The sequence below is a fragment of the Talpa occidentalis genome, unplaced genomic scaffold (assembly GCF_014898055.3).
Source record: "Talpa occidentalis isolate TD23 unplaced genomic scaffold, MPIMG_talOcc4v2.1 talOcc4.5, whole genome shotgun sequence".
NCBI classification, from domain to species: domain Eukaryota; kingdom Metazoa; phylum Chordata; class Mammalia; order Eulipotyphla; family Talpidae; genus Talpa; species Talpa occidentalis.
This window is the reverse complement of record NW_023604861.1, coordinates 83,087,454-83,110,842: the sequence shown is the minus strand read 5'-3', so window position 1 is coordinate 83,110,842 and position 23,389 is coordinate 83,087,454. Positions and strand designations below refer to the sequence as shown.

Genomic DNA, 23,389 nt, shown 5'->3' with positions numbered 1-23,389 from the left:
CTAGCTCATCAGCCTTCAGGCATAAATGGAGTCAATCCTGGAGGGCTTCCTGCAGGAAACTGGTTTTGAACCTGATTCTGGGAGTAGACGAGAGCAGTGAGAGGCCGTTGGCAGGGGAAGGGCAGAGGAGACATGTCCATCATACCTCAACACCCCCACCTGGTGACAGCTTCCCTGGCATGGGGCTCCCTCTTCCATGCACCAGCCCTGGCAGGGCTGGCCCCAAGCCCTTCCCCTCCTGGCCCTGGCAGGGCCCAGCGGCGTCTGTGCGTTTAATGAAACCGTCTGGCTGTGATACCATCAGCTCCAAGCTCGGCAGAGAACCTCTCCCTGGTTCCAGTAAGGGAAAGAGGGCGCGTTCCGATAAATAAAACCATATTAGAGAGCCCGCAAAAAAGCCCCTTTTGTTCCCGCCCCCCGTGCTTCCCCAAGCTTTATTTTTATAAGCGCACGGGCCCCAGACCGACCGCGTTTACACAAAGATCACAATTGCACATTGTAGCGGCTGTGCACGCTGTATTGGTGTTGGCAGCACCCCCCACGCTGGCCCCCGAGCAGGCCGACTCCTTCCAGCAGCCCCATCAGCTCAGGCAATGAGCTCAGCGCTGGGGGAGATGGGGAGGGGTGGCTTTCAAACAAAAATCACCCAGACCCACACACACACCCCGCCTGCCCATGGGAGGAAAAAACACACAACAAAGGCATTGTAAAGAGCAGGTCTGGAGGCCTGGGGCCTCAGACACTGGGCTACTGTGTGCTGGGGCCTGGCCTCTCCCCCCACAGGGCCAAGCCCCTCCAGGAAAAAAGAACCAAGGAGCACGGAGGTTGCTAAAGCAAGGTGGTCAGATGAAGGAAAGCCAGACAGATGCACAGACACATCCCTCTTCCAGGAAAGCCAAGAGGAGGGGAAGGCAGGTTCCCCACAAGCAGTGGGAGGAATGTGAGGGGCTGAAACTTCCCCATCCAGTCATGCGGGCCCAGCACTCTCCCCAGGGCCACTCGGGCCAGAGAGAGGCAGCACCAGGCCTTAGGTGCCTTCACCTGCCAAGCCATAGGGAGCACCCCTGGAAATAAAGCAGCCTGTGACTGGATGGTGCTCTCTGACAAGCCCTGTCTCTGTGAGGAGCTCCAGCCAGGAACTCACGGGGGTCTGCAGACATCATCACCCAGAGAGAGCCTCAGGCCCGCCACCAGGCCCCAAGCAGATGATGCTTTTGCTGGCCATAGAGCCCTACACCCAAGTTGTCTGGGAGGAACTCTGCTGTTCAGGCCTTTTGGAGCCCCAGGAAGGATGCTTCTACATTCGCAATACACCAGGCTTTCCTCTTGCAATATCCACATCAGACATCTAGGGTGGCACACAGGGCGGTGGCCTCATCCCACTTGACAGAATGGAGACCTCTGTCCGGGGAAGTATCAGTAGCCCATGTGCACACATGGTCAGGACTAGACCCCCTGACTCCCAATCCAGTGCTCCTTCTCCCATGCCAAGCCCATAGGAAAAAGGCCCCTAAGAGAGGCTGGCGTGGATCACGAGTAATTGAGGCAATGCAATGAAAACTATAATGCTGTGATATTTTGCCTATGAAATTAAGAAAAACTATTTAGAATGATAAAACCCAGTGTTGGCAAATGGATGAAATAGGTGCTCTCCTTTACAGAAGCTGGAAGCAATTCAACAAGCTTTCAGGAAAGCAATTGGGCAATATGCCCTGAAAAACATAAAACTCTTTATAACATTTCCCATATTTTGGTGAATCATCCAAATTAACCAAAAAGCTATACATACAAAGATGCTCACTCTCACATTATCTATAATATGCCACTCATTCAACATACAATTACTGACTGACCCACCTGTGGACGTTAAACATGGGGCTCAGAATAGGAGGATGGATGAGACATGATGCAGGCTCTTAAGATCACGACCACTGGTTGCAAATGGTAACTCAAAAAAGTTATAACACAAGGCGATGAGCAAGGCACTGGGGTGGGGACCCCAGTGAGCCCTCCTACCCCGACTCTCAAGAATGAGGAGGTAACCAAGGCAGACCATGGACAAGGGGGTGCTCCAGAACCCCAGCGGGACACCAGCAAAGGCACCGAAGAGCATGGGGACTGGAGGTAGAGCAAACAGTTGCCTGGCTGAGCCGAGGAAGGGAGTACCCAGGGCAGTGAGGACAGAAAGAGGCAGGGAGAAAAAGGGCAGATCACAAACAGGCTTACATTCATGTTGAGCAATTTGACTGTATCCTGTAGATCAGTGTTCCCCAAAACGCATTCTTCCAAACATGAGTTCTTTGGGGAGCTAATGAGCTCTTAAACAAGTTAAACAGGCTCTTTCCTGCAGCCACCTCAGAGCCTCTCAATGCCACTGGGCATTGTAAATCTCTAAGTGCTCCGTGTTTCCCAGTCTCTCTTGCTCAGGAACCCTTCTTAAGTGGAGCATTTCACAAGCCTCCCATGCACTTTGGAAAACAGCTCCTTAAGCTCATGGAGAGAATTCTCCCAGCCAGAGCCAAGCTTAACACAAAATTGCTTCAAAAGAGGGGCTGTACATAATAAGAGTCCAGACACAGGAAGCCCCAAAACAAGAATCCACTACCCTCACCCAAGGCAGAATCTGGATCTGGGGAAAAACTAAAGTTTCACCAGTTCTCATGGAGGTGACCTCAGCAGTGGGCAGCCAAGGCTTATCAGGCCCGCTGCAGCCCAGCCCGGGCTGGCAGCAACAACCCTCAGGACCACCCAGCTGGAACATAGTGTGACCTCCCAGAGCCATAAGGCAGCAAAGAGGGCATAGGACCTTCTGCTTCTTGATAAATACCTACCCCATAAATTAATAACTTGGCATCAGGTCTACTAGCCAGCCATCCCTCACTTGCCTGGTTAGCTAAATCAGAACCCTGAGCACACTCACTCATGAGCACACTCCCTAAACTACGGCCCATCCCCTGCAAAGCAGCGAACATACAACAAAGCTGCCCCAGGGTCCTCTGCCTTGGTGGCAGTTCTACAAGCTCCCTCAAACCACAGCAGTGGTCCTCAGCTGGGGGAGGGGCCAGAGCAAAATTCATTCCTTGGGGAACAATTCAGCAAAGCAGCCAGCTTCCTCCCTGACTCCCTTGGAGAAATATCAGTCTACGATGTAGCGCAACTCAGTTCAGACTGCTCTTTGGGGACACTACCCATTAGGTCTAGTGTTGTGGACATGTGATTTCTAAGTCCTCTCCGGTCTTATCTTTTCGGTTCCAAGTAAACCCAGTGCACACTCTAGAGGCTTGCCAGCAGCGCACGGCCAAGCCAGGATCAAAGAGCAGTCATTTGCATTAAACATCACTGGCATTTTTATGCCTAATCATTACACTGGCCACACACACTCATAACCACACAAGCACACGTCACGTACGTCCTTCCAGAGCTGCAGAGAACTAGTGCAGGCCTCGCACTCAAACCGACCTGAGGCGAAATCCTCAGGCAGCTCAATGGCAACACCTCCACAAGGCCCCCTCCCTGATGGAGTTCAATACTATTCAACAAGACTTTCCTGGCCCATTCCTGAGTGTTCCCCACAAACCTTCAGCCAGGAAGCAGCCACAGCAGCCCCAGCCTGTGGACAGCCCCAGGTCTCACCACAGAGGGGACAAGTGGGTACAGCACAGGGCACTGCAAGCCCACCCACCACTGTGTGGAAAGGCCTGTTACGCCATGGGACAGAGCCAGCAGGGAGCTTCCAGAGGAGAGCCCTCCCTGCCCCAGAAAACAGCAGGCAGGCAGGCGGGAAGATGATACCAGCGACAGACTGTGCCCGACCCTCCCCTGGCCCCAGACACTCCGGATTCACACATGAGTTTCCTCTGAGAAATGCCAGTCAGTGGCCATGCACAGCCTCCGGCCGCCAGCCACCCCAAGGTCAGTTCCAGGGGAGAAATTGCTTTGGTTTAGGGTTTGGGAGTGAAAATAAACACTCTGAGTTTTATAGGTTCACTCGTGTTGGCTGCTGTTTTCCTTTCCAGCAGCTGCTCAATCAGGCCTTTCATTCAGAAGCCAGTGGCCTCTGAGGAAGCCCTGGGCAGTGCCCTCAAAGCTCAAGGGATGTTTATTTGGAGGGGGGTGGGGCCGGGATGGAAATTGTGACGTGTCTGCAGGCCAGCACCAGCGACCCTGCCTGCTGTGCCCAGCCGTGTGGCTGGCTCCCTGCAGGGTCCGGCCAGCCCAACCCACAGAGGGCAAGGGCCCTCCCATGTGGCCACCCACCCCAAACAAACCCACCGCCACTTGCACTCTCCCCCCTCCTACCGTCCCAAAGGAAGAGGAAGCCAGGTTGAGAATGAATCCTCTTCTTTTTTCTCTAGGTAAGTTCTAATCTTCGGGAAGCACACTGGCAGCGATTCCCAGGACTCTGTGGCTGCAGCTGTCTGGCTGACCAGTGGACCCCTGCATGCTGGCTTTGCAGAGGGTCCTCAGGGCCCTGGGCCCTAAGCACAGAAAAGAACTTGCTCCTTCCACCCTGTGCCTGGCTGTGCAGGGCTGGAGAACCACTCCCTGATCAGAGAGGAATTTCAGGGAAGCAAAGCTAGTGGAGAGGAGGAGCTGAGTGGTCCCCAACATCTAGAGAGGGGCCAGGAAGGAAGACAGGTGGTGGCCAGAAACTGGCACATTCTGTCAACAGAACGTTACTCTCACAGAACTCAGTTCTACTCCTCTGAGCAGTAAGCATTTAGAAAGTGGTGTGTCACTTGCCGGCTATTTTAATGCAAGCAACTTAGTTGATCTATCTGAGTCTCCATTTTTTCATCTGTAAAGTGGGGCTGTTAAATACCTACTTCACAGGAGAGCACAAGAGTCACATGAAATAACATCAGCTAAGTGTCTGGGTTCAGGGTGAGTACTCCGTGAGTTCTTTAGATGTCAGGCCTGCAGGTTCACAGGTAAGAAAAGTCCCCTTCCTGGGACATCAGCGTCATGGAGGGAAGGGTGCAGCAGAGGTAGACAGCAATTAATCCATGCAGTGTGTAAGGGCTCTGAGACCGGTGCTGGTGAGGTGCCAAGCAAGTGCTGAGGATGGAACAACCAGCTCAGAGCAACCAGTCAGTGGTCTTCTGGGCTGGGTCTTGAAGGATGCATATGAGTTCATTGAGTTAAAAATGGAGAGGAAATGTATTCAAGGCAGAGAGAATGCTAAGTACAACAGTCAGGGAAATGGAAGATGATAACAAACTCTGAGAGCTGGCAGGGAGAGCGCCAGCTAGCAGTGGGGAATTAGTAAGAAATGAAACTGGGGAAGGTCCCCAGGGGTCAGATCAAAAAGGTATCATCTTCCAGACAGAGGAGGCAGGATTTATCAGTGTCCACATCTGAAATGAGGTGAGAGACATCCAGATCTGTGTGGGAAATGTGGAAGGTGGCAGGGAAGCCAGGAGATGACCAGATGTCTAGGTAAGAGGAGGCAAGGTCTGTGTGCAGCAGCAGCCATGGCACTGACGAGGAGGGGACATCTCTGAGACACTCAAGAGCCAGCATCAGCAGCAGTGAGTGACATGGTTTCCATCCTGGTAGATAATAGTTACATGCTGATGTGACGCTAGGACCACGGTGGGAGATGCAGAGGAGGCCTTGGCAGAGGGGGGAGAGGAGGGTTCGCAAGGAGTCTGATTTGGACAGGATAAACAAGGGTGTCTCTGAGGCGTCCAGTGGGTGGACATAAGGGATCCCGGGAACTAACGATCTAGAAGGCTCCCCAACATGAGTGGTCATGGAACTGGGGGCTCAGGGGACTCCAGTGCCCAGAGAAAAAGGCACAGATAAGACTCTTAGGAACCTCAGATTTAGAAGAAGCACCTGTAAAGGAGGCAGCAGCAGACCCAGGAGCAAGGGGGTCAAACCCACAGAGGCTTTCAGGAAGAAGGGACAGTAAAGCCACACCTTGTAAAGGAGTCAGGCCACTTGACAACCAAAAAGCACAGGGACCCTAGCAAGAACACCCACCTGCCTCCACAAGCCCAGCAAATACAGATACCACAAGCCCCTCGTCCCCTACTTCCTGTACCCCCATGGTCAAGGCCAGACAACTCACTTCCCAGCTCTCAGGCCAGGGTCTCTTCTTGTCCCACCTACCAGAAAAAGAGTCCTTGTCCATGGCCGGCAGGTCCCGGGCCTGGTATATGTAGCAGCGTAGATGGTAGCGGTTCCCGTCTGCGAGGGAGAAAGAGACACCAAGTGAGGGGCTGAGGTGGCTGAGAGCGGGGCCAGCAGGGGGCTGGTGTCCATCCCAAGGAAGGGCACCAGACAGCGGGGGCTGAACAACAAAGGTGACACATGTCACCCTGCAGGAGTGAGCCACACACAGGAGCTAACAGGCCCAGCTCCACGGTGAAGACCTGAGTGATGTCAGCCTGGTGAGAGTTGGGGCAAAAGGAAGGAGAGGAGAGGAAGAGAAGGAGAAGCCAAATAGGTGATGGGGGCATCCAGAAAGCACAGGGCTTTGAAAGGCTGATTTCAAGCTTAGAGCTGTGCACACACCACCAGGTGCAGGTGCATGCGTGCGCACGCAGACACTGACCCAAACACCACAGACTGAGTTCTCCTCAGCCTCCACGTTTACACCTAGCCATATAACCCCACACAAACAGAAATCTAAAGTTACACGCCCATCCACATCAGCCCTGTAGATACCCCCACGTCACTTACAGTCAAAGATGCAAGAAATCGTGGGTCTGTTCACGCCAAAGCTCAAGGTAGAGACAGACATGGAATCTTCACTCCTGTCGTCCACCATGCCACCCTAGAGACACAGAGCTGGTCACAGCAGAGTCGGGCCCCAGAGGCTGGGGGTGGTGGGGAAACTGACCTGAGGCTCAGGGCCCATGCATCAGAAGACCTCTAGATGAGGCTCCTCAGCTGCTAAACACCCCATTAACCTCTGTATCTCACTCTGGGGAGCTCATCCTCTCTTGCAGTGTCCCCAGACTCCAATGTCAAGTCCAGAGGGAAAATATTCTACTCTCGTGGAGACCTGACAAGCCGGAATGGAATTTTGAGTTGGTAAACCCAAGAGGTTAGGGTTTGAGAGAAGAAAGGGCTCTAAGAGGCTCTCCCTGGAGAAACCCGTGGGACCTGCCCACTGGGGTGAGTGAAGAGGAATTGCATCTCTTTCCACTCCTTGCATACCTGGAGACAGAGCTGGTGCCAGGGACATGCAGGCCCTGACCTGGGTCCTCAGCTCTGGGAAAGGCTAGATTGTCTGCTCCACGTCTCACTGTGCAGACATGAAGAGCCCACCTAGCCCTGGGCTAGAGGTCATCTGGCCAGGGAGGCAGGCTGGTTCCACATGCTGGCTGCCGGTGCACTTACTGCACATGAAGCTAGATGAGGGGTCCCCTCACCTGTCCTCATTAGTTTCTGGCTCCAACCTGAGCCAGAAACCACATTCCGTCCACCAGAAACCAAGCTCCCCAGTGCACTACTCTTCCCACTGTTCCCTCTGCCTCACCACAGCCCCTCATGGTTTGCATGGTTTGGGGGGGCTCTGGAATCCAGCAGGGGGCTCTGAGACCTACCAGGGATCAAGGCCTCCACAAGAACAGGAAATATACCCCAGCCTCCCAGACTTGGCTTTCTATGACATCAGGTCCACCAGTCTCTCCTGGTCAGGACCCCAGCGAGGGACCAGGATTGCTGGACAGCAGGTCTATGCCACCTGTTCCCTATATAGGCACTCAGATTTCTCCAAGTCTCCCCCACCTCTCACCCACACCAATGACCTGTCTCATCTTCCCCATCCAGCAGCAGGACTTACTTTTCCCAAGCCCTGAAATCCCCAGAGCTGGACCAGGCTCACACTTGCTCCCAACACAAACTCATGCTGTCCCCCAGCCAGAGTGTGGTTGAGCACCCCAGTCCTCTCTGCCTTCAGGTCAGCTCAGGATACCCAGAGAAAGCCTGGCCACTCTGGGTCCACAAAGAAAGGCATCCTAAAGGTAGACCAAACCTTCCTCTGTTCCTCCTGCCTGGAAAAGGGCCCATAAAACACACAGGAAAGACATATTCCTCTGCCCTCCCAGGAGACTCACTGAGGTCTTGCTTCACTCTGGTTCCCATGAAGGACACCCCTCTCTTTGCACTGACCCCTTCCTTTGGCAACAACTTCAACACAAGTTCTAGAACTAGACTATCTGGATTCCAATTCCCTGCCATTTACTGGCTGTGTGACTGCAAGCAGTTGCTTGCTTAACCTCTCTGAACCAGTCTCTCAGTCAATTTAGGATAATTCTATAATATCTATCTCAGAGAATGACTGATCATTCAGGAATACAGTACATGACATTCATAGAGCACCACCTGGCACATAATAAGTGCTCAATTAATGTCTGCTATTAATGATCTTACAAGAGAAATAAGGTATAGGTAGGGCCTGGGAAATTGGGGGGTCACAGCTATCAAGTTAGCAATTGTGCTCAGAGGTGGTATTCATCTATCCCATACTTGCTCAAAATTATTCCAGGAGCTAGAAAAGTGGACATTGTGGACATTTCAATGAGGAGCCACAGTCTTGGGCAGAAATCAAAATCAGATCAAGCAAGCAATCTCTCTCTCTCCCTCTCCCTCCACACACACACACACACACACTCATTCACTCACTCACACACAGGACCAGCATAACAAGGAGAGTTATCACACTACAGACAGGGAAGAACCCAAAGGTCACCACAGCTGAGAGCCTCCCTCCTGGGCAGGTGCAGCCCTGGGCGTCCTGCGTTTTCACCAGGAGAGGCTTGCAGCCTGGCCTCCTGTGCTGGCATCCTGCAGGAGCACAGGCCAAGTCCAGCAGCTAATGACTGAGAAGCACTCCTCCCAGTTGTGAGGCCTGTGAGGCTGCAAATAGGGCTGGACCTAGGAGGGGGGCGCCCAGCAGGCCACCCTGGGCGTGAGATGCAGGGACGCCAAGGAAAGCAGGTGAGGATGCTGGAAACAAGGCTTGGCCGGCCCGGGTGCAACAGCACGTAGCCCATGCAGCTAGGTGCACACTGGCGAGGGTTGGGGTGGGAGCCCAGGACTCTGCAGCCCCTCCACCTCAGCCAGACCCCACACATGTGCTTCCCACCCCTCCAGCTAGGGCGCTGGGGTGAGCACAAGGACGGAGGCAGCCTCTGGCTCTTGCCAGCCCCCTAATTCCTTCTCCCCCTCCCTGGTGCCTGCAGGGACCTCCCTGCTTGCGGATGGCTGCCAGTGAACATCCCCACTCACCTCGCACCTCCTCTAGATGGCCTCCCCAAGTCACCTCCCATCAGCACCACTCCCACCAAAGGGCCTCTGTCTGGAGCTTTGGCAGCACTTTGTGGGTCTCTGTCCAAGGGCAGGGCTGCCTGCCTGCGATCAGAAAAGGTGTCCCCCTCCCTGGGATTTCCATGGAGTCTGGGGCCAGGTACTTGAGGCCTAGCTCAGAGGCTGCACTGCAGGCCCTGCACTGAGAATGCCGGTTCTTCAGAGGGGAGAAGCAGCATTCCCTCGGGAATGTTCCTCACACTGGCTGGACTTGACCACTCTGCCTCCTTGGTAGGGGCGGTAGCCACCCCAATGCCTTACCTGCCTGCTCCTTCCTTTCCCTCCCTAACTCAAGGAGAGAGATGAGGACCACTAGGAAGAAACTGGGAGGACCAGGAAGGTCACACACACCTAGAGCTGGGCTGAGGGTCATGCCCTAGCTTTGGTCCCTTTCAGAGGACCCTGGGCCTGTGGCCATCCTGGTTCTCACACAGGACAGAATTCTACCCATGCAGCTGGCCAACATCTTTCCATCCTCTAGCCCACTGACCCTCCCAGGGCACCTGGCTCTCCACACTCACTTGAGACTCTGGGAACAAAGGGGAGCCTGGCTGTAGTTTCTTTTTTCTTTTTTTTTTTTTTAGATTTATTTATACAAGAACCAGGGTACAGGCCAGATGCATGGAAGGGTGAGAGGATTCACCAGAGACAGACGGGGGAGCAGAACAGGCAGACTGACTAAATACACTGCTAAGGGGAGCAGCAGGCACGACAGGAGAGGTCTGCCGCAACATGTGGGACCCTCACCGGTCAGCTGGGATCAAACTGGCGCAGCAGAGGATGAGGACAGCTTCACAGCACGGCGCTCAACCGCCTGCACCACCAGGGGAGGCTCTGGCTGTAGTTTCTGAACTGAGTCTCCAGCAATGAGGACACTCACCAACACCCACACCCCTTCTAGCCTTTATGCTGGAACCAGCTGGAATGGAGTGCCCTGGGGATCCCTCTCTGACTCGCAGGTACATCATCCTCTCTGCCCACTCTTTCTGTTTCCTGCAGGCATACAGTCCCATATTCAAGACCACCAGCAAGGAAGAGAGACCCCTCTCGTGGGCTCCTATCACACTGCTAATTTCTGCCTCACTGCATCTGCCACCTTCCATTAATACCTGTCTACCTGTCTGCCCCTCCCACTGAGAGCACTGTGGGGTTTTCCACCATGCCCCAGCATCTGCTTCAAAACTGGTTGCAGCAGGTGCTCAATAATAATTAGAAAATGAATGAATGCTCAAATAAATGAGTGCATACCCCAAGTAAGAACAACAGCATAAGCTTTAGGAAGGGCTGATGACAAAGGCCAGCCCCGACTCCCGGATCAGGGGATTAGTGTGTGCATTAACACAGATAATCCAACATTACACTTTCTTTGCTTTGAAGTATATTTTGGTTTCACTTGTGGACATGCAGGATTCACACTAGAAAATTTCTCTCAAAGCAAACAATGACGCCTCATGAAAACCTGATTTGGAAGCTTCTGGAAAGCATCTCCCTCCTTTCAGTCCTTCCCTCTGACATTCTACCATGTTCACTGAACACCTACTTTGTGCCAGGTCTTTCCTAAATTCAAGTTGGAAATGATTATTAATGCTATGTAAGCATAAAATGTCACCTCCCCAAAGAGGCTCTCCTTGACCAAACTTTCGAAAAATCACACTACAAACCCTCATATGCACCATTACACACCTCATCCCACACACACAGTCACAAACTTTACCCCACATGTTCACACACCCCAACCCTAGACACACACACACACACCCCCCAACCCACACACACTCACATTACAGCTCCACATACATCTGCGCAACACACACATTCACACATACCCCGCAGTGGTGCGCTCTCCCCTTTTGTGGATTTAATTTCCTCATAGCACTCACCACCCCAGATGTATGATAGAGTAATGTTTCTGATATTGTCTACCTCACCCCTAGAATGTGCACTTATGGGGCCATGGGTGTCTCCAGAACCTACTACAGTGACTGGTTCACAGAGTACTCAGCAAATACTCCCTGACTCAGTGAATAAAACCCCAGCTGAGCCTCGGATGCTGTCAATGCCTCTCCGGCCCCACAATAACCCTCCTTCTGGACAGAACTGTTTGGAGTTTGCACAACTCTCTGGGGTCTGAGCCTGACTTGTGGGAAGGATCCCCTAGCAAGTGATGATGTAGACAGAGGAAAGAGAGTGTGAGTACAGGCAACAGTGATCTGCCACCTCTCACATGCTCCACGTACCCACCGTGCCCAGGGTCTGTTTTAGGACCTGAGAACAGACCGCTGAATCCTGACAGCACCATACAAGCAGGGACTATCACTGCCCTCATTTTAGGGGTGGGACACCCCAGCACAACAGAGCAGGCACCTAATTGTTGCATGACTGAAGAGCAGCCTGCAGATACATAAACCTTGCAACAGTGCACAGATAAAATCAAGGCGATCGCGACTGTACAGACCCTGAAGCTGTGTCTGACACAGAATAAGTCCAGGCCACAATTCCCAGATGCAGCTCCATTTTGGGCATGGAGAGGAAGGTGGGGAGAGGAACTTGCCTGGAGCATAGGGGTGCTGCAGAAGAACCCAGTTCCTACAGCTCAGGTTCTTCCTTGTAAAGTGCTAACACCCATGGTGTGGGGCTGCTGGGGGAAACGCAGGGCTTCCAGCCCTGGCACTACTGGCATTTTGTGTCTTATTATTCTTTGCTGTGAGGGCTACCCTGTGCTTTGTTGGATATTTAGCATCCATGGCCTCCACCAATAGCTCCCCCTCCCCTCAATTGTGAACGACAAAATTGTCCCCCAGATATTAGCAAATGTCCCCAGGTGTGGGTAGATGTTAGAAATTAACCCTAGTTGAGAAGCACTGGTGAGCATTAAATGAAACAATGTGCCCACAGCCTTGGGCATGCGCCTGCACAAATCAGCCCTCAGCACAGTTGTGCCTCACTTCACAACGGAGACCTGCTGTGCTCTGCAGCACTAGGCGAGTCTGTCACTCTGCAGACACCATAGAGTGTCGTTACTCAATCCGCGACAGTACAGCCCACACCCACCCAGTCCATCACTCACTGTGGCCTCTCACTGGCAGCATCAGCAGTGAATTTTGAGCACTTGGGGGCCACAATGAACAAAACGATGTGAGCTTAAATCAAGCACAGGGGAAATGATGCTATAAAGAGGCTGGTGAACAGGAGATGTATGAGGCTGTGCAGGCATAAAATGCTAAGACGTTGGATGCTACATGCCACCAGGAATTTTGGGACCACCATCATATAGGCAGCTGTCTTGATCAGACATTATGTAGTGCCCAACTATAAATGGTGCCAGAGGTGACAGCTCAACTCTTTTATCTCTCCAGTCTCATGTTAAACAATATCCCCACCCCAACCCCCTTACTCTCTGGCCTTTGGCTTTCTTTAAATTTGGAATCCATCACCTTCCCTTTGCTACAGGACTTTTGCATCAGCTGTTCTGTCTACCTGGAATGTCCTCCCCAATGCGTTAACTTGACCCCTTCCTTCAGCACAGCACAGGGGGCTTGGGCACCCTCCTTGACAGCCCTACTCAGGCTCTCCTAGCTTCTCTCCTGCATGCACCTCTCCATGTGTACAGGAAAGGTATGCACACCCCTTCACCCCTGCACCCAGCCCAGCATCTGGCATCAGGAGGCTTCCGATGAACATTTATCACATGAAACTAATCACCAGCCCTCCCTGTCCTAAGCCACATGTACAGCGCTCAGGCCCAAGGCCCAAAGCCCAAGGGGAGGGGATAGAAAAGTGTGCATCAGACAGCATTCTCCTAGCCTCAGGAGGCTCTGGGGCTGACACCACCACAGAAAGAGGACATGGTCTCACTGCACCTCAGGATGAGGCCAATCTCTGGGGTGGAACGGAATGGGGTAGGCTCCTGAGAGGTCTTGTTCAGGAAGCTTCCTGGAGGAAGGGCACTGAAATAGGAGTAGTAGCACAGTGGAGACCCACCCTGTGCTTAAGGGAAAAGTCTTGCCTAGGGTGGCAAGGTTGGGGTGCACCAAGATCAGGAGGGGGACGGCTTTAACTCAGAGCCCTGGACAGAGCCAGGCTACAGGGGCAGTTGATGCTACAACTTTCACCTACCCAGCCTTCACCCCCCCACACACACACTCTTCCCCAGCCCAGGGCCAGGCCCAGGGCATTGGGTTTCCCACAGTCACATTCCTGCCTCCATAGCTCATGCCATGCGACTCCCAGGCTGGGGCTGGCAGCCACGCGGTCTGTGGCCATGCACTCCGTTTTGGGGCTAGCCTGTAAGGGATCCTGCTGCTCGCCCAGGGCACTGGGCGGCCTCCAACCCACTGCTGCCCAATTGCTGCCCATGGCTCCCAGAGGAGCCTAAGCTTAGAAGTGTAAGGAAATCTCTCATTCCCAGTGGCCAACACCTACCTTAGTCTGCTGAAGGCTGGCATCCCAGCATCGTGGTATGGCCACAACATTGGGGGGAGATGGGGAGGTTCTGGGGAAACAAGCAGTCTGCAGAGGGGACTCCCCAACCCACCTAAGCCAGATCCAAGACCACGCCCAAGCCACCAGGTGTCTGGCTTTCCCTCCATGCGGTGAGCTGTCAGTCACACCCTCCTCCTTCAGCCATGGCAGGCTGCCCCACACAGACTGAGTGGTCTAACCCAGGATCTACAAGGTGGAGGCAAGGGGAGAAAGAAGTGCAGAGGATGCATCAAGAAGACCCAGGCTGGGCATGGCGCTCCCTGTGACTAAGCAGGCAGAGGACAGAGCCCAGGCAACGCTCCACGAGATGGTCAGAAAAGAAACAACAAAGCTTCAGAGGCATCTCAGGGGTGAGGGTGCCAGGGTAACTGCCGCCCCAGCGGACACAGTAGATGAGTGTGGGAGGCGAGCTGCCCTCCCCACTTCACAGGAAGGACCCATCTCTTCTATGTGACTGCCCCCTCACATGTGAGCTCCCAGCTCTTTACTTCCACATAAGTAACTGGGTCAGGGAACCCCTGAGAGCAGCAGGTGCCGGGGCTGGCTTGCATGCCCATGAGAGCAGATTATTAAATTTTCAGCCATTTTGCAAGTTGGTTGTTAAACACAGTCATTTGTAAAAAACCATATAAATGTATAACTACAGAAATTATTTCAAAAAACAAAGGTAATGAATGCTCAGATTCATCACTTCATAATTTCTGTATTACCTGTGATGATTATCCTACCCTTGAGGTTATGCCCAGGGCCCTGTGGGGCGGAAATACTACTTAACAGTGTGCTGGAGGCCGGGTCTTCTCACCAGCGCAGCAACATGGCACGGCTGTCCTGCAGGGATATGCACTCCACGGAAACCAGCAGGGGCTGGCTTTGGCTTGGGCCTTTTCCCCAGAGAGCTAGTTGTGAAGCATCTACTAACACAGCCCTAGCATGACCTCCAGAATCTTTTCTTCACTCTTGGCTTTGCTGGGACTTGGAGCAACATGGCCATGCAGGGTAGGGGGCTATAAATTCAGTACCGTCACCTCATCCCAGCAATGTTCCCAATACTCACATGAGGAAACACAGCGAGAGTAATGATGGCTTGCCTTGTCTGTGCCTCAGTGTGCCTGTCTGTAAAATGGGCACACTAACAGCTCATCTCTTTGGACTGCTGGGAGGGTAAATGAGATAATACAAGAACAGGGCTGGGGACTATGGCTGACCCTTGGTATGTTCCCTCCAACAGGGATTGGCAAACGTGGTCCACAAAGGGCAGGCTGCTAAATCCTTTCACCTTTAGAGAACACAGCTGCCCAGCGGCACTGACGCTGTAGCAGGCACAGCGAATGAGCCCAGCCATGTGCCAATAAACCCTATTCACACAAGCAAGCAGAGGACCAGACTTGGCCTGTGGAGCGAGGTTCGTCCTATAAAGGTAGGTTATTATTTTTGCTGTGTTGTTATCACCCCCATCTGATAAGTGAGAAAACAGGCCCAGAGAGGTTAATGACTTTCATGGGGCTGCACATTGGTTGGCAGAGCCAAGGCTTCCCAGCACCCCCTCACACTCTTCCAGACTCCTGCTTCCCCATCAGAACTCAGCACCTGAGCAGGGCTCTGGCGCAGCAGCGGACTGAGTGCCAAGTCAGGGCCTGGGGGAACCCAGGGCCCACGTCACCACCCTGGCTGCTCTGGCCTCAGCTTCAGGGAAAACCCCACACAGACCTTCCAGGCCAAAGGAGGAGAGCCCTTTAAAAGAGGGAACTTGGGAATATGTGGGACCTCGCTTCCTAATCAGGGCTGATTGCAACCTTAAGTGGAATAGCAGAGGAGGGTGCAACCCCACTTAATTTACAGCTGGAGCCAGGGCTTGGAAGCAGCTGTTAAACTCCTTGCAAAACTACTGGCCAGCCCCTGGGGAGCTGGGAGTGGAATCAGGAAACCTAAAGAATCCACGATGCCACGTGTGGACTGGGGCAGGCATCTGTGTCTGTGTGGGTGTGTGTCGTTTTAGGGTTTCCATGTCTCTGTGTGCAGGGGTTGCAGAGAAAGTTCAAGCAGGTTCTATCCCGGGCAGGAGTCCCTCCATAATTAACCCATATAACCCAGTTTGCCTGAACTGGCCTAGATTATGCCTGTTTTCCAGCATGATTATAAAGGGCACCCCAGACCAGACTGTAAGTTATCAGACCTGCTGCACACCCTCATGCAAAGGCAATGACACAGTGGTGGCCCGCGACGCATCTGTTCATCTGTGACACACACGGTTCGGCCCTGATGCAGCACGATGCCTCTGCCTCAGGCCTACGGATGCACCACATACATACCTTAGGCAAGACAGACCCTGGCTGCATACCTTTCCGGGAATTACCCAAACGGTGCTTCCACCTGGCGGAGCAACGCATAGTAGCCACACAAGTCCAGGTATAGAACAGGTGCTCAATTGCAGATTCAAGAAACAGAATTGGGGGCACATGGAGGTGCCTCCCAACAATCATTCATGCACTTCCAGCTGTGGGCCTTGGTTCCTTAAGGTGGTAACCACCCCCCCCACCTCCGAGATGCTACCCTTGCTGATGGTGCCTGCTCTGGGAACCTGCCTCAGTGCAATGCATGCAACAGGGCTTCACCTGGATCCAGAGGTGACCTCTCCATGCCCTGTCCACATCTAGTCTCCTTTTCAATCACTCAAATCCCAAACTACTCTTCTAGCACCAGCCTCTCCCAGAACCCTTGCCTAGCACTGTTGACTACCAACTGCCTTCCCTTGAGTGTCTGGCTCTGCGGGTCCTTTGCACCTTAGCACAGGATTCAGGCCTCTGCCAACCACTTGAAATGTGACTTGTGTGACTGCAGAACTGCTTTATTTTAATTGCTTTACATTGAAACTTTAAAGAGCCACACATGGCTAGCAGCTACTATATTGGACAGGGTCTTTCTGGAGTCTCAGTCTCCCCGACTGTAAAATGGTATGATAACAAAATCCAGCCTCAGGGGTTACTGTGAGAATAAATGTGTATAAAGTTCTCACCCATTTCTTGGCACATGGAAAAATTGATTTTATTTTATTTTATTTAGATCATTATCCTCTTTGGGGAACTTGGATCCCCTTGAGAACTGGAGAAAACCACGGATCCTATGCCAGAATTTATCCATCTCAGACATACACATGCACTTTGCACACACTCAGAACACACACATGTGCACACATCACACATAGGCGTACACCTGCATGTACACATTGCATACTAGCTCACACATCCTGCACACACATAAGACGCACAGGTCTCACAAGCACACCCACAGTATTGTATCCAATGTCAAGAGCCTCCAGAGCCAGGTGGAGAGCACCTTTTGAACAGCAAAGTTCCTTCCAGCTCTAAAAATTTCCAAAGCTTTGAGCACATGTTGCTAAGTCTCCATCTCTTTCCCTCCCAAGCTCAGGCATCTCTGAAAACCCTGCCGACACTCAGGGCCAAGCACAGAGGCAGGGCTCTGGAAAAATCCTCGAGCATGGAGGGCAGGCCCAGGACAAGGGCGACAGGATGGATTCTGTGAGCTCATCCCCGGCAGCCGTCACCAGAGTTCTCAGAGAGGCCTGTGGCGTCGGGAGGGGGTGACTGGGTGGGAGCCGGCGGTGGTGGCGGTGGCGGCAGCAAGGGGTGTGGGGCGAGAAGAGGGAGGCTGGATGGAACGCGCTATAATAGCAGCTTTGTGCTCCGCTTCCCAGCTCCCTGGGAACGCCAGGAAGATTATGAAACCCGGTGTCTTTGGGAATGCCAGGATATTAGCTGGAAAAAGAATAATACGAAAATAAAATAATGCTCGGGATGGAGACAGCAGACGATTAGCAGACAGAGCCAGGGCCTCCCGCTCCGAGGAGGGAGCCAGGCTTGGCCCCCGGAGAAGGTTTCAGGGAAAGGCTGCCCGTGCTAATGAGCAGACAGGGCCTGCCTTCCAGAGAGACGTCTTCAAGAAGGGAGCTGGCAGGCAAGGCCCAGCCTGCCGGTGGACGCGTGGGCCAAGGAAGGGGTAGTAGGAGGCAAGAGGGCGCCACAGGCCCTGTCCTTGGGCCCAGATATCCCAAAATGTCAGATTACCAGGAAGGCCACCTGGCCACCACCCACAGTCCTTTCCTGACTCCTTCAAGCTCTGCCTCCCACCATCCTCTCCTAAGAAACCTGGAACCAGTGGTTCCATCGCTCTGGAACCACTCTCACTCTGCCCTCAGGCCCTGCAAAGACGCAGATTCTGTTGGTTTTATTCACACCATGGGTGAACGTCTCTTCCTAGGCAGGAGTTCCCTATGGGCCTGGCCTCTACCATCAGACCAGGGGTCATAGGAGTAAAGACCGCTTCTCCCACCCAGGAGCAAGAAGAACATGTTATTCTTCTCTGCCTCCCTCCCCAGGACCCTGGCCACACACCTTTAGCCAGGAAGGACCTCCTCAGAGTGGCATCCAAGTGAAAGGCCAATTTGAGCCCTAGGACACACTACGCACTGTACATCTCACCACCTGAGTAAAGTTCTTGGACCAGAGCTCGGGCATCTCGTCTCCCCTCCATCTCCCGCTAAGACACCAACTCCAGTGTGTGCATTTTAACAAGATCCCGGATGACCCCTATGTTCATTGAGGCTAAGAAGCACTTCTTTCTGTGTGGCATGTCCTCGAGCCTTGTATCAACCCAAGGATTCGATTATCTCATGAGTAACAAGCTCGGAAGGGGTTAGTGGCCTGTCTACAGCTAGGAAGCAGAGAAGGCAGAATTTAAACCAAACCCACACCACTCAGAAGCCTGGCTTGTGTGGCCATGCTCCTGCCAAGGGACCCAGCAGCAATGACCAGCGGGCAGAGACCAGTGCCCAGGACAGTAGCTCAGTGCTGGCACCCAGAAAACTCAGCCATCCGTCCGATCATGCTGGGCAGACTTTAGCCCCATTGCTCTGCTGAGGCATCACTATACCCCAAGATGAAAAACAGGGGGCTCAGGAACAGGGAGCCTAGGCTGTCAATGGTCTTGGAACGAAGCACACAGAGTGACCATAGAAGAAGAGTGGGGGAGCTGATGGGGGGGTCCATTCACTCCAGTACAGACTGGTCCAAACAGTTCCCGTGGCCCTGTCCAAACACAGGCCACACCTAAAGACTTTCCAAAACTTTGTGTCCTCCAACTCCACGTTTGTGGGATCCAGCCTCTCCAACCACCGTCTGCCTCTGGTTCTCTGTCAGCAAGTTCCCCCAGGCTCACTGTGGGCTCTGCTGTGTTGGTTTCTTTGGAAGCTCACAAACGAGTTGCATTCGCATCACAATCAATCACCTTCCCAGGTCTGTTGGCTTAACATTTGGTTTCAGGGCTCTCTCAAAGTTTTCTCCCACAAAACGAATAAACGGATTGGTTTCCCTGTTTCTGGGAAATGCCCCCCTTCATTCTCCCAGTCACCAAGCCATGAAAGCTTGGCAGTGGGTCCTCAGCTTTGCTGGTCTTCTCCCCCCAGATCCTGGCCAGTCCTAGAGCCTGTCCACGCTTCCATCCACGTGTCTCGGGCACATCTGGCCTCGTGCCCTCTCTCCTCCCAGCCCCTCACCTCACAGCTGACGCCCTGAGTCTCCCAGCCTCCCTGCCCTGGGCCGCCTGGCAGGCAGCCTCAGGATCCGTCTTCCTCACACAGCACTTCACCGTGTGTGTCAGACTTGCCAGGGCCAACCGTGAACTCATCGCAGCCCCAGGCCCACTCCACCCGTGGCTGACCATGGGAGCGGCCCTACTGTCCTCCCAATTTTGGTCTGAGGCTGTTCTAAGCCTTCCCTCACCAAGCCCTGCCACCCCACCTACCCTCCACTTTGGCTCACAGCTCCTGCCCCAAAAGGTCACCTCATCCCTGAATTCTCACCAAAGCTCCTAATGGCCTCCTGATGGAAGGCTCTCCCTTCCCAAGCACTCTCCATAGCTACTTAATTAATGGCCCTAAAGCCCAGATCTAACCAGGGCATTCCTCAGCTAAATAACCCACAATGGCTCCCTACTGCAGTATAGTCTTGTGGTCCTATCTATAGCTCTTTGCCCAACACTCTTTTGGGGTTTGGCAGGGAGAGGGTTTTTGTTTGTTTGTTTGTTTGTTTGTTTGTGAGGTTTTTTTGGTCATTATCAGTTGCTCCTCTTCTCAACCTGGTGATGGCATCAACCACAGATAAGAGGCCTGACCCAGGAAAGCCAATCACAGCGCTTGTTTCCTCACCCAGGCCTAGAGACTGATGCCGGTATAGCCCAGTCAGTCTCACGAAAGACTGCTACCGGCTCATGGAGAAAGAGGCACTCTCTGGTGTCTCCTGCTGTGAGGAAAACAGGATGCAGTGGGCTGTGCTATTTTATCTAGCAGCACTCTGCCGGCTGTAGAGCCTTCTGTCGGGGACACCATCTTTCCCACCACAGAACGAGACAATGTGAAAACAAGGCCAAGACAGAGGACAGAGTCAAACTCCAGGACACTGTGTGAGCCCCTATTTCTGCGAGGCCAACTCCCTGATTCACCTCTTGGGCTCTTCCTACCTATCTGAGCCCTTAAGTCCCTTTTCTCTCATTAGCCCATTTGAGGTGAATTTTGGTCTCATGAAAATAAGTCTTGGTTCTTAAGAATGCTTGTCCACCTTCTCAGAGCTGGCCATGACTGAGACTGCCAAGATTCTTATCTCCCTAGCCTTGTAGAGCCAATAACACCTCCTCTGCCCGTGTCCCTGCCCTGCCCCTAGGCCCTTTCTGACAAAAGGAGCACTGCCCTCGTGAGTCAGTCCATCTGGCCTGCTGGCAGTTCCATCCTGCTCTTCTCTTGCCCCAGTCTGAGCAACAGCTCAACAGCCAAGTAGCCCAGAGCCCAGCCAGCTCCACAAGCACCCCATGACTTGACCCACAAAACTGGCCCCAAAGGGTTTCCTCTCCCATATTGCCACTGCTGGCCCACCATCAAGACCTGAGAGTGAAGGAGCCTCCAGTGAAGGAGCCCACTCCCCCTCAACTCCCACTGCTACCTCAACTCCCTTTTCTGTTCCTACCCCATCACATCCTAGGCCTGCCCCCCACCCCCAGATATGTGCCCAGTCCTGGCCCAGGGCTTAGTCCCATTGTTCCTCACGCACCAAACACTCACACTACACACCATCTGCTCATACTCAGATTCCATCAGCCAGCATAGCTGGCAGACCAGCTCCCCAGGGTCACAACCCAGAGACCCCTAGGGGGCAGGCAGTCCTGGTTGGATTTCAGAAGTGGTGTCTCCTCCTAGGCATCTCATTCCTACCTGCAGGAATCCCCAGATTGACAGCATAGGGGACCAGCTACTTCCTGGCCCTGAATGGCCCTACTCAAACTGTCCAGGAAGGGCATCTCATCTCTTTGGGGCAACATATCATCCTGACCCATTAACCTTGAGCTGATCACAATCTCACAGGCTCCAAAAAGTATATACACACTAGTGGGATACAGCCTAGGGCTCAAGTCGAGTCACATCTTACCCTCAAAGCTACTTGGGGGTGCCCATGTTATGGCCTCTACCCCAGGAGGACCCACATGCAACCATTCAGAGGTCCCTAAGCCTCTCTGGTCTACCGAGGACTAGACCAACGCCCCCCAGCAGGCTCCTCAAGAGTAGCAAATAGCCAGGTCCCTTGGCTCCAGGCACAGGTCAGACCACACATCATTTTCACCATGCAAAGAAGTAGCAGCACCAAAAGAGGAGGGGTTTCATTCAGGACACCCAGGCTGGTGCCCACTTTCCCCACATGAAAAACAGTAACTGAAGCCAATGTTCCATCCAAGTCCAATCCTGGGCATCCCCACACCTCCCACTGCATCAGTCCCAAACAGCCCTGGAATCCAAGCTGCACCCACCAACCCAAGACAGGCACAATGACATACCAGGGCCCCCTCAAGGGCAAACACAGCTGCAGCCCCTGTCTTCTCCAGCGGCTCCATGCGGCGACGCCAGCGGCGGCGGCGGAAGGCGTCTGTCTTGCGGTACTCCAGGTGGAACTTCCAGCCAAAGAGTGAGGCATACTCCCAGCCCTCACCTTCTGCCTCTGCCTGCCTGTGCTGCAAAAGGAGAGCAGGGCAGATCAGAGGCTGCTGGATGGCAGGTTCTCAGGGAGTCCTGGGTTCTGCTCCACCTGTGTGCTTCCTGCCTCTCTCTACCCACTCACCCACACCAGCACCCTCCAGGTGGAAAAACCCAGGAGGGCCACCTGGAGGAGAGGGACTCTGAGCAGGTTCCATAGTGATAAGAGCCCCAGGTCAGAAAATCAGGAGGGGAAGCGGCTCCCTGGGCTGTGAGGAGAACCAAGGAGCCAGAAAGGGAAGGTTGACTGAGCAGTGATAAAAATACTGGGCTTTGGGTTTGTTTGTTTATTTGGATTACGAGTGGATTTGATGAATCCAAAGTTTTCTTGTCATTTCCTTTTTCCTCTCCACATCCTGGCTCGTAAAATCGTAAGTGGGTCTGCAATTTAGAGGCAAAATGAAGATTCTAAAGCGAGTTTTCCTAGCCCCAGGCTCTTCGTCCTCGAGTCTAGGCCTAGGTCAGACACCTGCTCTTCCCTTGAGCCAGTAAGGAGTCCTGGAAGCCCCTTACTATCCAGTTCATGATGTGGGACTGTCTTCAGGACCATCTTAGACCTGGACCATGTGTTCAGCCACAGAAGCCAGCTGCATCCCTCTCCAGGAGGAATGCTGGTGATGGAGCGAGGCACACCTGCCTGGCAAGGCTTCACCTCTGTCCCCTGGGTGTCCCTTCAGGGTCAAAGCACCAGGGATAACCAGTACCCCAAATAAACTTCCTCTCCCTAAAGGCAATTTATTGCCTGTTAGGATTCTCTGTGACCAAAGAGAGAAGAAGGGACTTGGCTCATGCCATAGGCTACTCCTGTACTAGGGAGGCCTAGTCCAGGGAATTCAAATGTGCAGGACAGACCAAGAGGTCCAGAGGAGGTTGTGCAGGACGTGGGCATCTGTGCAGCTCTGTGCACTGCGTGTGCTCACCTATCCTCACTCTGCACCTGTCTGTGCCCATGGGTATCTGCTCATTGTGCGGGCACGTGCTACTGCTGTATATACCCCCTCTGGTAAATGCCAACAGAGCCCACCAGCCAGTGCACCTACACATCTGCCCAGATGCTGCACCCACCAGCTGCCAGAAGAGTCCAGAGCCTTTCTCAGGGCCTTTCTCCAGGGCACTGCCAGTGCTGACGGGAGTAGGTCCCCTGGGTAGGACACATACCCCAATCTACCCTCAGTCAATGACTGATGACCAAGATGGCACAAACTCCAGCCCCTTTGCCTCCAGGTGAGCATGATTCTGTGGCATTTTAGAGTGAGTCCCTCCCCAAGCCATGGTTCAGGCCAAAGCAGACTTTACCAGAGACCACATCCTTGCTCCTGGCATTCCTGAAAGCACTGTCCCATAAGCTATATTCTTGGTCTCCTCTGCCTCTAGGACACTCAGTTATATATATGTTCTAGGTATGTGTACACATTTTCCAGTCTGGGTGTGAACTCTACATGCACGCCCTTCATAGTTGGCATCTGTGTGTGTGCTAGGTATGATCTGTCCTTG

At 53.3% G+C, this 23,389-nt stretch overlaps 1 protein-coding gene across 9 annotated transcripts in view; it reads right to left on the bottom strand.

Moving 5' to 3' along the window:
- The window catches only part of DYSF (dysferlin), a 204,254-nt gene that overhangs the window by 80,699 nt on the left and 100,166 nt on the right, over positions 1-23,389 (bottom strand). For all 9 annotated transcript variants that reach the window (XM_037527596.2, XM_037527598.2, XM_037527600.2 and 6 more), the window contains 3 exons: positions 21,700-21,873; positions 6,691-6,784; positions 6,118-6,195 (listed from right to left, as the gene is read on the bottom strand). In XM_037527596.2, coding sequence (XP_037383493.1) covers positions 6,118-6,195; positions 6,691-6,784; positions 21,700-21,873 — 346 coding nt within the window. The remainder of the gene's footprint in view (positions 1-6,117; positions 6,196-6,690; positions 6,785-21,699; positions 21,874-23,389) is intronic.